The sequence below is a fragment of the Geotrypetes seraphini genome, chromosome 4, assembly GCF_902459505.1.
Source record: "Geotrypetes seraphini chromosome 4, aGeoSer1.1, whole genome shotgun sequence".
Lineage (NCBI taxonomy): Eukaryota > Metazoa > Chordata > Amphibia > Gymnophiona > Dermophiidae > Geotrypetes > Geotrypetes seraphini.
Genome location: NC_047087.1, coordinates 142,600,845 through 142,617,264, shown reverse-complemented (window position 1 = coordinate 142,617,264; position 16,420 = coordinate 142,600,845). Strand labels below are relative to the sequence as shown.

At 43.1% G+C, this 16,420-nt stretch overlaps 1 protein-coding gene across 5 annotated transcripts in view; it reads left to right on the top strand.

The window, feature by feature from the left end:
• The window catches only part of E2F4 (E2F transcription factor 4), a 167,589-nt gene that overhangs the window by 79,090 nt on the left and 72,079 nt on the right, over positions 1–16,420 (top strand). For 4 of the 5 annotated variants that reach the window (XM_033941017.1, XM_033941016.1, XM_033941015.1 and 1 more), the window contains one exon: positions 14,336–14,524. The exons of the other annotated variant lie outside the window; for it this stretch is intronic. In XM_033941017.1, coding sequence (XP_033796908.1) covers positions 14,336–14,524 — 189 coding nt within the window. The remainder of the gene's footprint in view (positions 1–14,335; positions 14,525–16,420) is intronic. 5 annotated transcript variants of the gene reach the window in all.

The following is a 16,420-nucleotide window of genomic DNA, read 5'->3' as shown; positions in this document are numbered from 1 at the left end:
CTCGACCTCGACCTCGATCTCCAACACCTCCACAACTCCGACCTCGAGTCTCATCAGACCTTCCTCGTTTGGATCGTCCTTGACCTCGAGTAAATCTGACAAGTCTTCTGAGCTTCTCTCAGGTCAGATTCCTAAGCAGACAGTTCCAGCGGTGGTCCTCAAGCTATCCAAGCATCACTCCAAGCCGAAACATGCTTTCTCTGCCACCTCGTAGCCTTTAGCCTCAGCAAGTGGTCCAGTTTCAGACTCGGATCAACAATTGCAGGCTACTATCCAGACCATTTTAGAGTGGGAATTTTTCAGTTACTGAGCAAATACAGTCCTGCTCGACTCTTCCTGCAGTCCAGCCTGGGCACTCAGCAATCTCACAAGAGGTTGAGCCTTGCCTGTGCCTTGAGCTGAATCTATACACTCTATGCAAGGAGTCGAGTCTTTGCAAGTGTCTGGTCAAGAAATATACACACTCCTTACAAGAAGCCGAGTCTTTGGGAGTGCTTCGAGATTCCTCGAGCCAAACCACTGAGTCTATGGGGTTTCGATCTACAGCTTCCAGCCCTATACCCTCACCAAAGACATTGCCCGTTTCGAGGCACAGGGCAAAGTCTCCTCGACCTTGCATGAGACCTGCTTCCAGGCAGCACTCTTGTCGCCGGTCAAGGCCCTCATCGAGGCATTCATCGAAGCGCAGGTCCTCTTCCAGGGAGAAGCCTCCCTCGTCCAGGCCTTCCAGCTCTTCGAGGCCTCCAATCCCTCGATCGAGGACACCAATAGCAGAACCTGAGGACTCAGCTGATTCCAATGCCTCTTCCCAGTCTGTCTATTCACTGGGATACCAATACTCCAGAGAGGCTTCTCCTTCGTTTTCCACCCAAGGCGCCTCGTGGTCTTTGCATCCCTCTCGAGGCCATGCTTTGGCGGATCAACTCTCCTTTTCCTCTTTCCTCCAGCAAATGGCAGAGGATCTGGATCTTAAATTGGACGCTGGTTCTAAATACTCTAGTATTTAGAGGAAATGAGTATGCCTCAGCCTCCTGCAGAGTCTCTCAAGCTTTTTCTTAACAGACTTCTGTCTCAAACTTTCAAATGAAACCTCGAGACTCCTTATGCAATTCCTGCTGTTCCAGGCAAGTTGGAATCAAGGTATAGAACTCTACATTGCAAGGGCTTTGAGAATTCACAACTATCTCACCAATCCCTTTTTGTGGAATCTTCACTGAAGAGGACCCATCCTTCCAGGATCTATGCCACCATACCTGGAAGAGAGGGTAGGACCATGGATAAGTTTGGCTATCGTCTTTATCAAAATTCAATGATGACCTCCAGGGTCCTAAATTACAATTTTATTTTCACTACTTATTTCAAGTACTTGATTGATATACTTCCTGGTTTTTCTAAAGACCTTGTCAGCATAGACATAGCAACTCACTGCTACCTTGCACAACTCAGGTTGCATCTTCTCCAGTCATCTTATAATGCCTTTGAACTTTCCTCCAGGGTCACTGCATTCTCGGTAGTGATGCACCGCCTGGCCTGTCTTCACACCATCGATATGGATCCCCATCTTCAGGATCGTCTGGTTAATATTCCTTGTGAGGGCAATGACCTCTTTGATGAATCCATAGAGGCTGCCACCAAGACATTGTCTGAACATGAAATATGTTTTGCTTCTATTGTCAGACCAAAGCCTAAGCCAGCTCCTGCAAAGCCTTCTCGACCTCTTCCATCCTACCAGAGGCGTTATCCTCCAAGGGTGGTTCCTTATACTCGAGCACCTCCCAAGAAACAACAGCAGCAGAAGCAACAAAAACCTCAGCCTTCTGCTGCACCTAAGGCTGTGCAGCCTTTTTGACTGTCTCACACAGAGCAAAACTTCCATCGTTCTGCCTCTTTCCTCCCCTCTCCCCATAGGAAGTCGTCTCCATCGTTTTTACCATCAATGGGAGTCCATTACATCCAACCTCTGGATGCTGTCAATAATCAGAGAAGAATACTCTCTTTATTTCACTCAGATTCCACCATAGCTTCCTCCAAGAGAGTAGCCTTCCAATCCATCCCAGACCACCCTTCTTCAGGGAGAGTGTGGTGCAGTGGTTAAAGCTACAGCCTCAGCACCCTGAGGTTGTGGGTTCAAACCCATGCTGCTCCTTGTGACCCTTGGCAAGTCACTTAATCCCCCCATTGCCCCAGGTACGTTAGATAGATTGTGAGCCCACCAGGATAGGGAAAACTGCTTGAGTGCCTGAATAAATGCATGTAAACCGTTCTGAGCTCTCCTGGGAGAATGGTATAGAAAATTGAATAAATAAATAAAAGGAAGCTCAAGCTCTGCTTAATCTTTGTGCCATTGAGGAAGTTCCTCTGGAACAGCAGAGCAGGTTTTTTTTACTCCCGTTACTTCCTAGTTCACGTTTCACCTCTTCTGTTTAATGCACATTGGTTACCAGTTGAACATAGAATCAGTTATAAAATTCTACTTTTAGCATTCACGACTAAAACAAATAATCAACCTGATTTTATTAACAGACTTTTAATTCCTTATAATACATCAAAATATCTACTTTTGTCGTTTCAGAATCTCCTTGTTATACCTTCTCTAAAACTGATTAATACATTGTGCTCCAACAACTTTGCTGTCACAGCCCCCTCTCTTTGGAATTTGATGCCTAACTATTTGCGTAGTGAACCAGACTTAAAACAATTTAAAGCAAAACTGAAACTGTTCCAAGACGCCTTTGGATAACTACTGTCCTTTTAAGGGCATATTTTAATACTCTATATTTCAATATTTTAATACTTTAATATTCTATCTTGTTAAAGTTGTATAATATAATATTTTGATAATTTAATAATTTAAAATTTTCAAAACCTTAAAATATAAAGTAAATTGTAATCTTTTACCCCAGCCTATCGTACTTTCCCTTTATGTTGAATTTTTTCTATATAAATTGTAGTTCTCTCCTACTCCCCTATTGTTGGCAGTTGGTCCATACGTCTTGTGCTTTTAATAATCGGATTGTCTTCCAGTTCCCCTTGTTTTATTTGTTTTTATAAAGTTGTATGTTTTTATGTAATTCTACATTTTAAACCGCTTAGATATTTGATTAAGCGGTCTAAAAAATCTTTTAATAAACTTGAAACTTGAAGACGGGCGATCTGTGACCCATACTGGATTTCAGGGCTCTCAACAAATTTTTGGTCAAAGAAAAATTTCGCATGTTGTTCCTGGTATCCCCTTCTAGATCAGAATGATTGGTTATGTTCTCTAGAACTCAAGGAGGCTTACACTCACATTCCCATTCATTCAGCCTCCCGTCAGTACCTCAGATTTCGGGTGGGGAATCTGCATTTTCAATACAGAGTGCTACCCTTCGGCCTGGCATCATCTTCCAAAGTTTTCACTAAGTGCCTAGTAGTGGTAACAGCAGCTCTAAGGAACCATGGCCTTCAGGTATTCCCCTACCTGGATGACTGGCTCATCAAAGATTCAGCATCTCAGGGGGTTATTGTAGCGACCTAATGGACTACATGGTTCCTACAAAGCTTGGGATTCAAAATCAACTTTCCCAAATCTCATCTTCAGCCCTCTCAGAATGTGCAGTTCATTGGAGCTATCCTGGACACTATTCAGCTCAGAGCATTCCTTCCTCAGCAGCGTCTGGATGCTCTTCTTCAGCTGTGTCACAAAGTGTCTTCCCTTTCTTCATTCTCAGCGAGACACATGATGATATTACTCAGTCACATGGCTTCGACCATTCATGTGACTCCTTTTGCCAAACTTCACCTCAGAATTCCTCAGTGGACGCAGGCTTGCGAGCCACTTTCTCGACATATCACAGTCACTCCTTCGTTGAGACAGTCTCTCCACTGGTGGATGTTCTCTAACAATCTCTCCAGAGGTTTACTGTTTCAGACGCCACCTCATCAGAAGGTTCTCACGACAGATTCTTCGACCTACGCTTGGGGGGCTCACCTTGATGGTCTCTGTATTCAAGGCTATTGGTCCAGCATGGATCATCAGTGTCATATCAATCTGTTGGAACTCAAAGCGATCTTCAATGCTCTCAAAGCTTTTCAGCATCTTCTTCACGACCAGGTAGTCCTCATTCGGACGGCAACCAAGTCGCCATGTACTATGTCAACAAGCAGGGAGGAACGGGATCTCTCCCTCTTTGCCAAGAAGCTCTGAAGGTTTGGGATTGAGCAAACCTTCACAACACCTTCCTCAAAGCTGTCTACATTCAAGGAGAGAAAAACAGTCTGGCGGACTAGTTGAGTTGTCTTCTGCAACCTCATGAATGGACACTCAATTCCTCGCCTCTTCATCACATTTTTTCTCAGTGGGGCGCACTCCTCAGATAGATCTCTTTGCATCTCCCCATAATCACAAACTGCCTCAGTTCTGCTCAAGGATATACTCTCCTCATCGACTCAAGGCAGATGCTTTTCTGTTGGAATGGACGAATCTCTTCCTGTATGCTTTTTCTCCATTCCCTTTCATTCTCAAGACTCTTGTCAAGCTCAAGAATCTGATAGCTCCTCGGTGGCCCAGGCAACCTTGGTACTCCCTTCTACTTCAACTCAGCAGCAGGGAACCATACCTTCTACCAGTTTTTCCGTCTCTGCTTACACAGAGTCAAGGATCTCTAGTTCATCCCAACCTGCAGTCTCTGCACCTGACAGCTTGGTACCTCTCAATATAACTCCTCTTCAGTTTTCTCAACCTGTAAGAGACATTTTAGAGGCTTCTAGAAAGCCTGCCACTAGACAATGCTACCACCAAAAATGGACTAGATTTTCTAACTGGTGCATCTCTCATGATAAGGAACCTCAAGATTCCTCCTTATCTTCTGTTCTGGATTATCTTTTGCACTTATCCTCCTCTGGCCTCAAGTCTACATCGATCTGAGTCCATCTCAGTGCAATTGCTGCTTTCCATCAACCTATTGACGGGAAACCCCTCTCCGCTCATCTGGTGGTTTCCAAATTTATGAAAGGACTTTTCAGTGTCAAACCTCCTCTCAAACAACCTCCAGTGGTTTGGGATCTTAATGTTGTTCTTGCTCAATTGATGAAGCCTCCTTTTGAACCAATGGCTTCGGCTCATCTGAAATATCTCACTTGGAAAGTGGTGTTTTTCATTGCCCTCACATCTGCTCAAAGAGTCAGTGAGCTGCAAGCTTTAGTTGCTGATCCACCTTTCACAGTTTTCCATCATGACAAGGTGGTCCTCTGTACTCATCCTAAATTCTTATCTAAAGTGGTTTCAGAATTTCATCTCAATCAATCTATTGTACTTCCAGTGTTTTTTCCAAAGCCTCATTCTCATCCTGGAGAATCAGCTCTTCATACCCTGGACTGTAAATGTGCTTTGGCCTTCTAACTGGAACGCACCAAACTGCACAGAGCTACTCCTCAACTTTTTGTCTCTTTTGATCCGAACAAGTTGGGACATCCCATTTCTTTTTTTTTTTTTTTTTTATTTATTTATAGATTTCAATTATCAATTCAAGATTAACTTGTACAGAAAGCAATCACAGCAAAAGAAAAGCAAAACATCTTCCAATTTTATATAAGAACGTAAATATTGCTTAATCACTCAAATCCACAAATAAGATCCATGATGTAATATAAACGGAATAAGTAGAAATTAATAACTAAGATATGTGGAACACGGTTAACTGATATTCAGGCGCCTAATATCAAAGCCCACATTCCTTTCCCTTCTCAAGGGGGGACATAGAAAGAAAAGCCGTTAGCTGGTACGGCTCAAAGAAAACATATTTCTGAGAATTATATTGTACTATACATTTGCAAGGATGACGGAAATAGAAAGTTCTCCCAAGAGCCAAGATACCAGGTTTTAATAATAAGAACTCTCTTCGACGCCTCTGTGTGTCTTTTGCCAAATCTGGGAACATTTGTATCTTAAAATCAAGAAACTTTTTCTCTTTATTTTTGAAGAATAATCTCAGAAGCCAGTTTTTATCCAATGTAATAGCCAAGGTCACAATCAGTGTTGCAGATGTTACACTTTCTTTATCTGACTATTCAAGTAAAGCTGAAACATCAATTGGACCTTGATTCCTTTCTTGGTGATCTTGATTTTTACTCGGTAAATAATAGACCTGAGTGAAAGGAGGTAATGAATCTTCCGATACTTCCAATATCTCCAACAAGTAACGTTTCAACATTTCTCTTGGGGTAACTGTTAATATTCGGGTAAAATTAATCAATCTAAGATTATTACTTCTAGAGAAATTTTCAAATGTCTCCATCTTCCTTCTTAAATTAACATTGTCCTTAATTAAAATCTTTTGAAGCAATTTGGAAGACTTAAGTTGATCTTTAATATTCTGAATATCTATTTTTGTTTCATCCAGGTCTTGCTTTATTTGAAGAACTTCTTTCTCCTGAGATTTTATTTTTCCCTCAATCTGAAAATAGTTAGTATTAACTGTTCTAACCAAATTGACAGTCAGATCCCACAAGGCTTCTAAAGTCACTTCTTGGGGTTTTACAATATTAAAAGTTTGCAAATCTGAAATTGAAAAGTCAGGCTCACCAACCAGGGGCTTTCCTCCTCTCTGTTCCTCCTGGGTCGGGATTAGTCCCAATGTTGTACCGTCCTCGTGTACATTCAGGCTCTGGTGCAAACTCAGAGATCCTGAATCGATGTTAGTAGTCTCGCTGTCCCCAGGAACCTGGGGGAGAGAGCGCTTGCCGACTTCCGACTGCCTCTCTATCCCCGGAGAACTAGCAGCCCGAGGATTGGGAGGGGGAGCTCTCATGTCGGGGCTCAAAGAGATCTCATGTGCCTGAAAAGATGCCTCCATTCCGTCTCCCGGAAGCACCACAGGCAATGGCAACACCGGCGTTCCTAAGGCGCCCTGCAACCGCCTCAGCAAGTCTTCAATGTTGATGAAGATCGCTCCAGGGAGCCGCGAGGTTCCAGGGACACCCTTTCCTCTCCTCTTCGGCATTGCTATGAAACACCAAAACGAAAAATCGCTGGGAGAGAAGTTTCAAAGAGTAAGGCTTGTGGGCAGCTGCTCAGCAAACCGTGACCGCGGCCATCTTGGATCTCGCCAAAAGTATTCCGGGACATCCCATTTCTAAGCATACCATCTCCAACTGGATGGCTGCTTGTATCTCTTTCTGCTATGCCCAGGCTGGACTGCATCTACAGAGTCGAGTCACAGCCCACAAAGTCAGAGCCATGGTGGCTTCAGTAGCGTTGCTCAGATCTACACCTATTGAGGAAATTTGTAGAGCTGCTACTTGGTCCTCGGTTCATATCTTCACTTCTCACTATTGTCTGGATACTTTCTCCAGAAGGGATGGACAGTTTGGCCAAACAGTATTACAAAATTTATTCTCCTAAATTGCCAACGCTCCCACTATCCCATTCTGGTTAGCTTGGAGGTCACCCATATGTGAGAATACCTGCCTGCTTGTCCTGGGATAAACAGGTGTTATCCAGGGACAGCAGGCAGCTATTCTCACAACCCACCCACCTCCCCTGGTTGGCTTCTCTGCTAGCTATCTGAACTGAGGCGACGTGCCCTGCGCTAGGCGGGAAGGCACTCGCACATGCGCGGAGCGGGCAACTCGAAACTTCTAAGTTTTCTACAAGCAAGTCTACCCACATCTGAGCTCCGTGGATGACGTCACCCACATGTGAGAATAGCTGCCTGCTGTCCCTGGATAACAACTGTTACGGTAAGTAACTGTGCTTTATGTATGTAACCAATATGTTAACCGCATAGTTTTATGTGGTATATACATTTTTAAATAAAGAAAAACATTTTTGAAAACTCTTCTTTCCTACAGTGGTAGATTAAATTATTGAACATCCTTCGTATAAAATATAAATACTCGATGAGGACTCTCAACCTGTGTCAGCTGAAAACTTCCTCTGAAAGTGTCCAAAACTCCTTTTTAACTAAGCTTGGAAGGCAATAGCAGCATCCTTAAGCCACAGATGCTGGCACCTCAGTTTTCTCAAGGATGTACTGGAAGGGAGAGGGGAGGAATTCATTTTGTATTGTTATTGATTGATTGTAATGATGATTCTGATTATTAATGTATGTATAATTTTCTGCACTCTGTATTAGCCTTGAAAATTTAATAAATATTTTTTTAAAAAAAGGATGCTGCCAGTGAAAGGAGTTCAGCCACCTTTTTTGGAGGAGGTCATCAGCTGGCAATGCTTGAGGATCCCCCCAGCTACAGCAAGGGTCAGGGTCAGTGTGGGACATGCTGGTGGCCATGGAAGAAAATAAAGGAGGCCTCCTCCCAATTACCTTTCCTCCAAGTTTCCCACCTGTCATTTCTATCATGTTGACAGACCCTCACCAAATACAGAACAAGGGGTCACAAATTAGAAACAAAAATAAGTAGACAAAAATTGAACTTGGAATGTTACTATGTAACCCCAAAACTTAAATTTGGCAAATAAAAACAGAAGTGCATTTCCTTTTCTGTTGAATACAATACAAAGACATCTGCTATACACATTTCCCAAAGCTAATGTATTTTCAGTCAATAAATTCAAAATTAAATGTTTGGGTTTTTTTTCTTTTATACCTTTGTCTGGAAATATTTTCCAGTTTCTCTTTTTCTGCTTTCTTGTCTTTTGCAAATTCTTCAAGCAGTTGCTGTCCATTGGTTTCAAGTTCATTTTTATTAGATATTTATAATACCACCTATCAAGATTATCTAAGCGGTTTTTACAATCAGGTACTCAAGCATTTTCCCTATCTGTCCTGATGGGCTCACAATCTGTCTCTCCTATCTAATTCCATGTCCTCAATACAACTACCTCTAACATATTTTCATTTAGCTCTTTCCTCCTTTTTTTATCTTTTCTACCCAAAGTCCATTCAGATTTCACTCTTTCTCACTTTTCTTAATTTTCAGCTATCTATCAATTTCCATCTTCTTTTCTACTCACTCTTCTGGTTCTTTCCATCTTCAGTCTACTCCCCATTACCATATTTTTACCCATTGTAATTACTATCCTAGAGACATAGAAACATGATGGCAGATAAAGGCCAAATAGCCCATCTAGTCTGCCCATCTGCAGTAACCATTATCTCTTTCTCTCTCCGAGAGATCCCATGTGCCTATCCCAGGCCCTTTTGAATTCAGACACAGTCTCTGTCTCCATCACCTCTTCTGGGAGACTGTTCCATGCATCTACCACCCTTTCTGTAAAAAAGTATTTCCTTAGATTACTGTGGAGTCTATCACCTCTTAACTTCATCCTATGCCCTTTCATTGCAGAGTTTCCTTTCAAATTAAAGAGACTCGACTCATACATTTACATTATGTAAGTATTTAAATGTCTCTATCATATCTCCCCTCTCCCGCCTTTCCTCCAAAGTATACAGATTGAGATCTTTAAGTCTGTCCCCATGTGCCTTATGATGAAGACCACATACCATTTTAGTAGCCTTCCTCTTGACCGACTCCATCCTTTTTATATCATTTTGAAGATGCAGCCTCCAGAATTGTACATAATATTCTAAATGAGGTCTCACCAAAGTCTTATACAGGGGCATCAATACCGCATAGAACTTCAGTCCTGCAGTATATAAACTATTATATTATTATCTCCTTTTTCCTACTAGCCATACCTCTCCCTATGCCACCTAGCATTCTTCTAGCTTTCGCCGTCACCTTTCAACCTGTTTGGCCACTTTAAGATCATCACATACAATCATACCCAAGTCCCGCTCTTCTGTCGTGCACATAAGCTCTTCACTCCCTAATCTGTACCGTACCCTCGGGGTTTTTTGCAGCCCAAATGCATGACCTTGCATTTCTTAGCATTAAATTTTAGCTGCCAAATTTCAGACCATTCTTCAAGCTTCGCCAGGTCTTTCTTTGTTATTCATACCATCTGGCATGTCTACTATATTTCAGATTTTTTAAAAATGTTAAAAAGAACAGGCCCAAGAACAGAACCTTGCGGCACACCGCTGGTAACATGCCTTTCCTCAGAGCGATCTCCACTACCCTCTGTCACCTTCCACTCAACCAGTTCTTGACCCAGCCTGTCCCTTTGGGACCCATCCCGAGGGCACTCAGTTTATTTATTAGACGTATGTGTGGAACACTGTCAAAGCTTTACTAAAATCTAAATACACCCAGCAAATATGGAATAGTAATTTCTGGATTCCTCAAATGAAGCAGTATATCATCTGCATATGCAGAGACTTTATATTCCCGATCTGTATAAGGAATACACTTAGCTTGTTGAATGGCTAATAACAAGGGTTCTAATACAATATCAAAAAGCAAAGAAGATAATGGACAGCCTTGTCTCAAATATTTAATATATATGTATTTGTTGTAAGATGAAAAATGAATAAAGAATTTTAAAATCTAAATACACCACATCTAGCGCACATCCTCTATCCAATTTTCTGGTCACGAAGTCAAAGAAATTTATCAGATTTGTCTGACAAGATCTACCTGTAGTGAATCCATACTGCCTCTGGTCCTGTAATCCACAGGATTCCAGAAACTTGACCATTCTCTGTTTTAAAAGTTTTCCATTAATTTGCTTATCACAGAAGTCTGACTTACTGGCCTGTAATTCCCTGCTTCTTCCTTACTTCCACTTTTGTGGAGAGGGACCACATCTTCGTCAGTCCTCCGGTACCACTCCTGACTAGTCTCGTTGAAAAGGTCAGTCAGCAGAGCTACCAGAACCTCCCTAAGTTCCTTAAGCACCCTTGGATATACACCATCCGGTCCCGTTGCTTTGTCTACCTTTGTTTTAGTTAGCTCCTCACGAATACAACCCTCTGAAAATCAATCAGGGTCTATTACTTCTCCATCCCTATTCACGTTTGTCTTCTGTGGTCCCGCTCCCGGCGCTTCAGCCATGAACACTGAACATAAATATCCGTTAAGCATTTCAGCCTTTCCTTTATCAGCTTCTACATAGTCCTCCCCTTCACCTTTGAGTCTCACAATGCCACTTTTGCACTTCTTCCTATCACTAATATATCTAAAAAATGTCTTGTCTCCCCTTTTTCTGTCAGCTATTTTTTCTTTGCTTTCCTGACTAAAAGACCAGCCTCTTTTAACTTTTCCAGATATTTTTGCCTGTCTTCCACTTTCTATGATTTTTTTGTAGTTTATGAAAGCTAACCTCTTATTCCTTACCTTCTCAGCTACTTTTATGAACCAAAGTGGCCTTCTTTTCCTCTTACTTTTACTTACTTGCCTCAAAAATAGTTTGTCGCCCTTACAATCGCTCCTTTCAGTTTTGCCCACTGCATTTGCACTCCTTCCAGATGTTCCCATCCAGACAATAATTCCTTGACGTAAACCCCATCCGAACAAAGTTAGTTTTTTTAAAGTCTAGAACCTTTGCTTTTGAATGAGCCCTCTTTATACCCATCTTAATATTAAACTGTACCATGCAGTGATCACTGGATGGCAGATGATAACCCATCAGAAACACTTTCCCTGTTTATAAGCATGGGGGTCCAGTATGACCCCATTCTGTGTGGGTTCCATTACCAACTGCTGGAACAGTTCTTGTAGGGAATCCTCTGCTCATTTATTTCCCTGCTAACACCCTCCACCCCCACATGATGCCCCATTTCCAGGTTCTCCCTCCCTTCACCCTTCCTGCCGAACATCTGCTGCCTCTTTCTCCCCTCCCCATCCTTGAAGCCTGAAATCTCCTTGCCCCTTCTGCTCCATCCCACAATCAGCATTTTTCTGTTCCTCCTACCATAATCCAGCATTTCTGTCTCTGGATCCATCTCCTTCTTTTCCCTCTCCCCACTCCTGCATATCATTTTTTCCTCTCTCCTCTACCTGTGTGTGCAATGTGTCTCTCTCATTGTCCATCTCTCTCATTCCCTCCCTTGCTGTATAGGAGGGATCCAGGGTGCATTTGCCCCACCCCCTCTACTGCCACATCCAACATTTCTCCCTATCTCATCCCCTGGCCCCTGTGCAGAATCGTTTGTCCCTCCCCCCAAAGCCCCATGCCCAACATTTCTCTTATTGCCCCTCTCCAGCAGCATGCTGCATCTCTCCCTTCCCTCCCTCCACCCCCATGTCCAACATTCCTACCTCTTGCATCCCTTTTCATATAACCCACAATTCTCTTTCCTCCACCACATCCAATATTTTCCCTCCTCTCCACCACTATGTCCAACAATTCTCTCTCTTTCTTCCTTTTCCCATGTGCATTATCTCTTTCCTTCCCATTCCACACACACATCCATTTTCCTTTTCTCTTCCCTCCCCTATGGCAGTATCTCTCCCTCCCTTACCACCTCCCTGAAGCTCATTTCCCCAAAGCTCTCTTTCCCTCCCTTCCCAGCCCATACAGCATTTCTTCTCACACAGTCATTGGCCGTGCTTTCTACATGCTACTGGAAGCTGACCTGGAAGCCTTCCCTCTGATGCATTTTGTGTCAGAGGGAAGGCTTATGGTTCAGCCACCGGCAGTGTTTAGGAAGCACTGCTGGCAGGGCAGGGATTCATGCTGGAAGAGAGCGAGTACAGCTTCGAGAAGAATGCTGGAGAAAGGTACACACCTGTGAGAGCCCCTGAGAAACTAATTCCATCCACGTGGAATCCCCAACAACCGCATTCACATGCAGCTCTATAGAAAGGAATATACTTTTGGTACAGAACCCAAGGATGTGTGTAAGTAAGTATGGATGCTGAAGGAATTAGGGGTATAGGACAATGGGAGAAGAGATGGGGATGTATGACAGTTCAGGAGGGGGAACCTATCCCTAGGTATCTGAGGTGCAGGAGAGTTTTGAGGGTTGAATTGACACTTGTTGAATGAGGAGCATGATGTATAATTCTGCAGTCCTTGGTCATCAAGGGTTTGGGATAGTGAATGTTTTTGAAAGTGGATATGGCTCAATATTTTATATTTGGTTGCTTCTGGTTCTTGGCCTTATTAAATCAGTATCAGCTTCGTCACACCCGCTTGATACTAAAACATCACTGTGCATCAATAAACTTAATTACCCTATTCAATCTACTTTGAAGGTTTTGGGTGTAATACTGGACTAGGGCCTAACCATGAAAGACCAGGTGGACTGTTTGGTTAGAAAGGGTTGTTTTTAATTCTCTGGAAGCTTCGGTCCATTAGAGCATATTTTGATGCTTCATTATTTAGAATTTTGGTACAATCCCTTATACTGAGCCAACTTGATTACTGTAATATCACCTATCTGGCAGTTTCCCAGAAGAATATGCAGCGATTACAACTGGTGCAAAATGCGGCGGTCAGGCTGATTTTTGGGTTGAAGAAGTTTGATCATATAACTCCTTCCTACCGACTCCTGCATTGGTTGCCAATCGAGGCATGCGTGAAGTTTAAGCTTGGATGGTTTTGCTTTAAGGTACTATTCGGTTTAGCTCCTAAATATATAACTGACCTCTTCTCTTTCTCAACCAATAGACATAAGAGAAGCTCACACTTGAATTTTGTTTCTCCACCGGTTAGAGGATGTAAATTTAAAAGACATCAGCAACATTTTTTTCTCATATCAGGCAGCATTATGGGGTAAAGATCTGGAACAATTACTTATGCTTACTAATACTTATGGGGAATTTAGGAGGCACCTAAAAACATATCTGTTCCTGAAGTACTTAGGTAGCTGATTTGTACACTTCTCCCTCTGGATTTGCGGGGGATAGGGGCAGAGCCGGACCGCGAATGGTGAAATACCACGAATATCTTCTGGTCCGGCTCTGACCCACCCCCGCCTCCCTCCTGCCTTCCCCCCAGCATCCCGGCCTTACCTGGTGGTCTAGCGGGCTTTCGGGGCAGGAGCGATCTTCCTACGCTCCTGCCCCATGCAGATCCCCAATAGGAAATAGCTGCCGTGAGTTCCCGTAGTCTCTCAAGCCTACGACGGGAACTCCCCACAGCCATTTCCTATTGGTGATCTACACGGGGCAGGAGTGTAGGAAGATCGCTCCTGCCCCGAAAGCCCGCTAGACCACCAGGTAAGGCCGGGACGCTGGGGGGAAGGCTAAACTGTGGGGTTTTTTTCTTTTTTTTCCCCTACCCAAAAATTCACAAATATGTGAAATCGCGATTGCCGAAACCGCGAATGGGGAGGGGGAAGTGTACAATCTTTCCCACATTAACTGATCTCTAGAGCTGTTAGTCACTAGTTTTCAACTTTGTTAGTTCTATTCAATTTGTAGCATTTTTAATCATTGTAAACCGCATAGAACTTCACGGTCCTGCAGTATATAAACTGTTGTTATTATTATTTTCAGACTCAATTGTCATTTAATAAACATGCTGTTGTATTTTGTACTATTCCAGTATCCTGCACGTCAGGAACAGACTCCCAAAGTCACAGTAATAGTGTTCTGGACTTGGATCCTCTCAGTACTGTATCGCCAACCTCTTTAGAGACACAGCCACTGCAATCCTCTGCCTCATTAGACAGCAGCTCTAGTCTGCATCATCCCTCCACCTCCTTTGAGCCAATCAAGCCAGATCCAACAGAAAGTGAGTACCCTTTCATTTGGGAATTAGTAGTACACGTGCCAAGTATTTCTGCCTTTCTGTTCAGTAGTGTTCTTTTCTATGAGAAATATTTCACAGCTTGAAGTCTGAAGTAGTGGAGGAGAAGTGGAGAAAGGGGAGTTTATCCAAAAGACATCCTTAGCAGTAGTTTAACCAGATGATAATTTTTGAGCAAGCCAATGGGTAATCTGGATGGGCATGTGTTTTCTCTTTTCTCCCCTCCTCCCTGCTCCTTAACCAAATGTGAAAATTAAATATTTTAACTGGTGGAGATTCCCAAGCCCTGCCAGCTGAAGACATCCAGAGTGACACCCCTTTCCCCCATATCAGAAAATCACAGTAATCAGTAGCAGCACTTTAAACATCTGACACCAACACCACAGGCATGTTTTGTTTAGGTTTGCATTTTATTGAATGTTTCCAAGGCGGTGAGGGATGCAAAACAGGACTATGAGGAAAAAATAGCCTGGGAGGCCAAAAACTTCAAGCCCTTCTTTAGATACGTGAAAGGGAAAAAACCTGCAAAAGAGGCAGTGGAACCCCTGGACGACAAGGGAAGAAAAGGGTACATCAAGGAAGATAAACAAATCGCAGACAAACTAAATTCCTTCTTTGCGTCCGTCTTTACGAAGGAGGACACCTCAACAATACCTGAAGCGGAGAAACTGTTTACAGGAGAAATAGAAGACAGCCTCACCACAGTTGAAGTGAACTTAGATCAGATATACTACCAGATCGACAAACTTAAAAGTGACAAATCCCCTGGACCGGATGAAATTCACCCGAGAGTCTTGAAGGAATTGAAGGTTGAAATCGGAGAGTTATTGCAAAAACTTGCAAACCTGTCAATCAGAACTGGTCAGATACCAGACGACTGGAGGAAAGCGAACGTCACGCCAATTTTCAAAAAAGGATCGAGAGGAGAACCGGGCAACTATAGACCTGTGAGTCTTACGTCTGTCCCCGGCAAGATGATTGAATCACTGATCAAGGATAGCATAGTTCAGCACTTGGACACACACAACTTGATGAAACCCAGTCAACATGGATTCAGGAAAGGGAAATCGTGTTTGACGAATTTACTCCAATTCTTTGAGACCGTGAACAAGCAAATTGATAGTGGAAAGCCGGTGGACATAATATACTTGGACTTCCAGAAAGCATTTGACAAAGTTCCACACGAAAGACTTCTCAGGAAACTACAAAGCCATGGCATAGAGGGAGATATACAAAGATGGATAGGCAAATGGCTGGATAACAGGAAGCAGAGAGTGGGCATTAATGGGAAGTTCTCCGACTGGGAGAAAGTGACTAGTGGTGTACCCCAGGGCTCGGTACTTGGGCCAATCCTTTTTAATATTTATATCAATGACCTGGAAAACGGAACATCCAGTGAGATCATCAAGTTTGCAGACGACACAAAACTCTGCCGGGCAATCAGATCGCAGGAGGACAGTGAGGAACTCCAGAGAGATTTGTGTCGGTTAGAAAAATGGGCGGAGAAATGGCAGATGAAGTTCAACGTGGAGAAATGCAAGGTAATGAATTTAGGCAATAAAAATAAGGAATACGAGTACAGAATGTCAGGTGCAACTCTGGGAAAAAGTGAACAAGAAAGGGATCTGGGTGTACTGATAGATAGGACCCTGAAGCCGTCGGCGCGGCAGCGGCAAATAAGGCAAATAGAATGTTGGGCATGATAAAGAAAGGAATCTCGAGTAGATCGGAGAAAGTTATAATGCCGCTTTATAGGGCAATGGTTAGACCCCACTTGGAATACTGCGTCCAACATTGGTCTCCCTATATATAAAACTGCTGGAGAGGGTGCAGAGACGAGCAACTAAACTAGTGAAGGGTATGGAGAAACTGGAATATGAG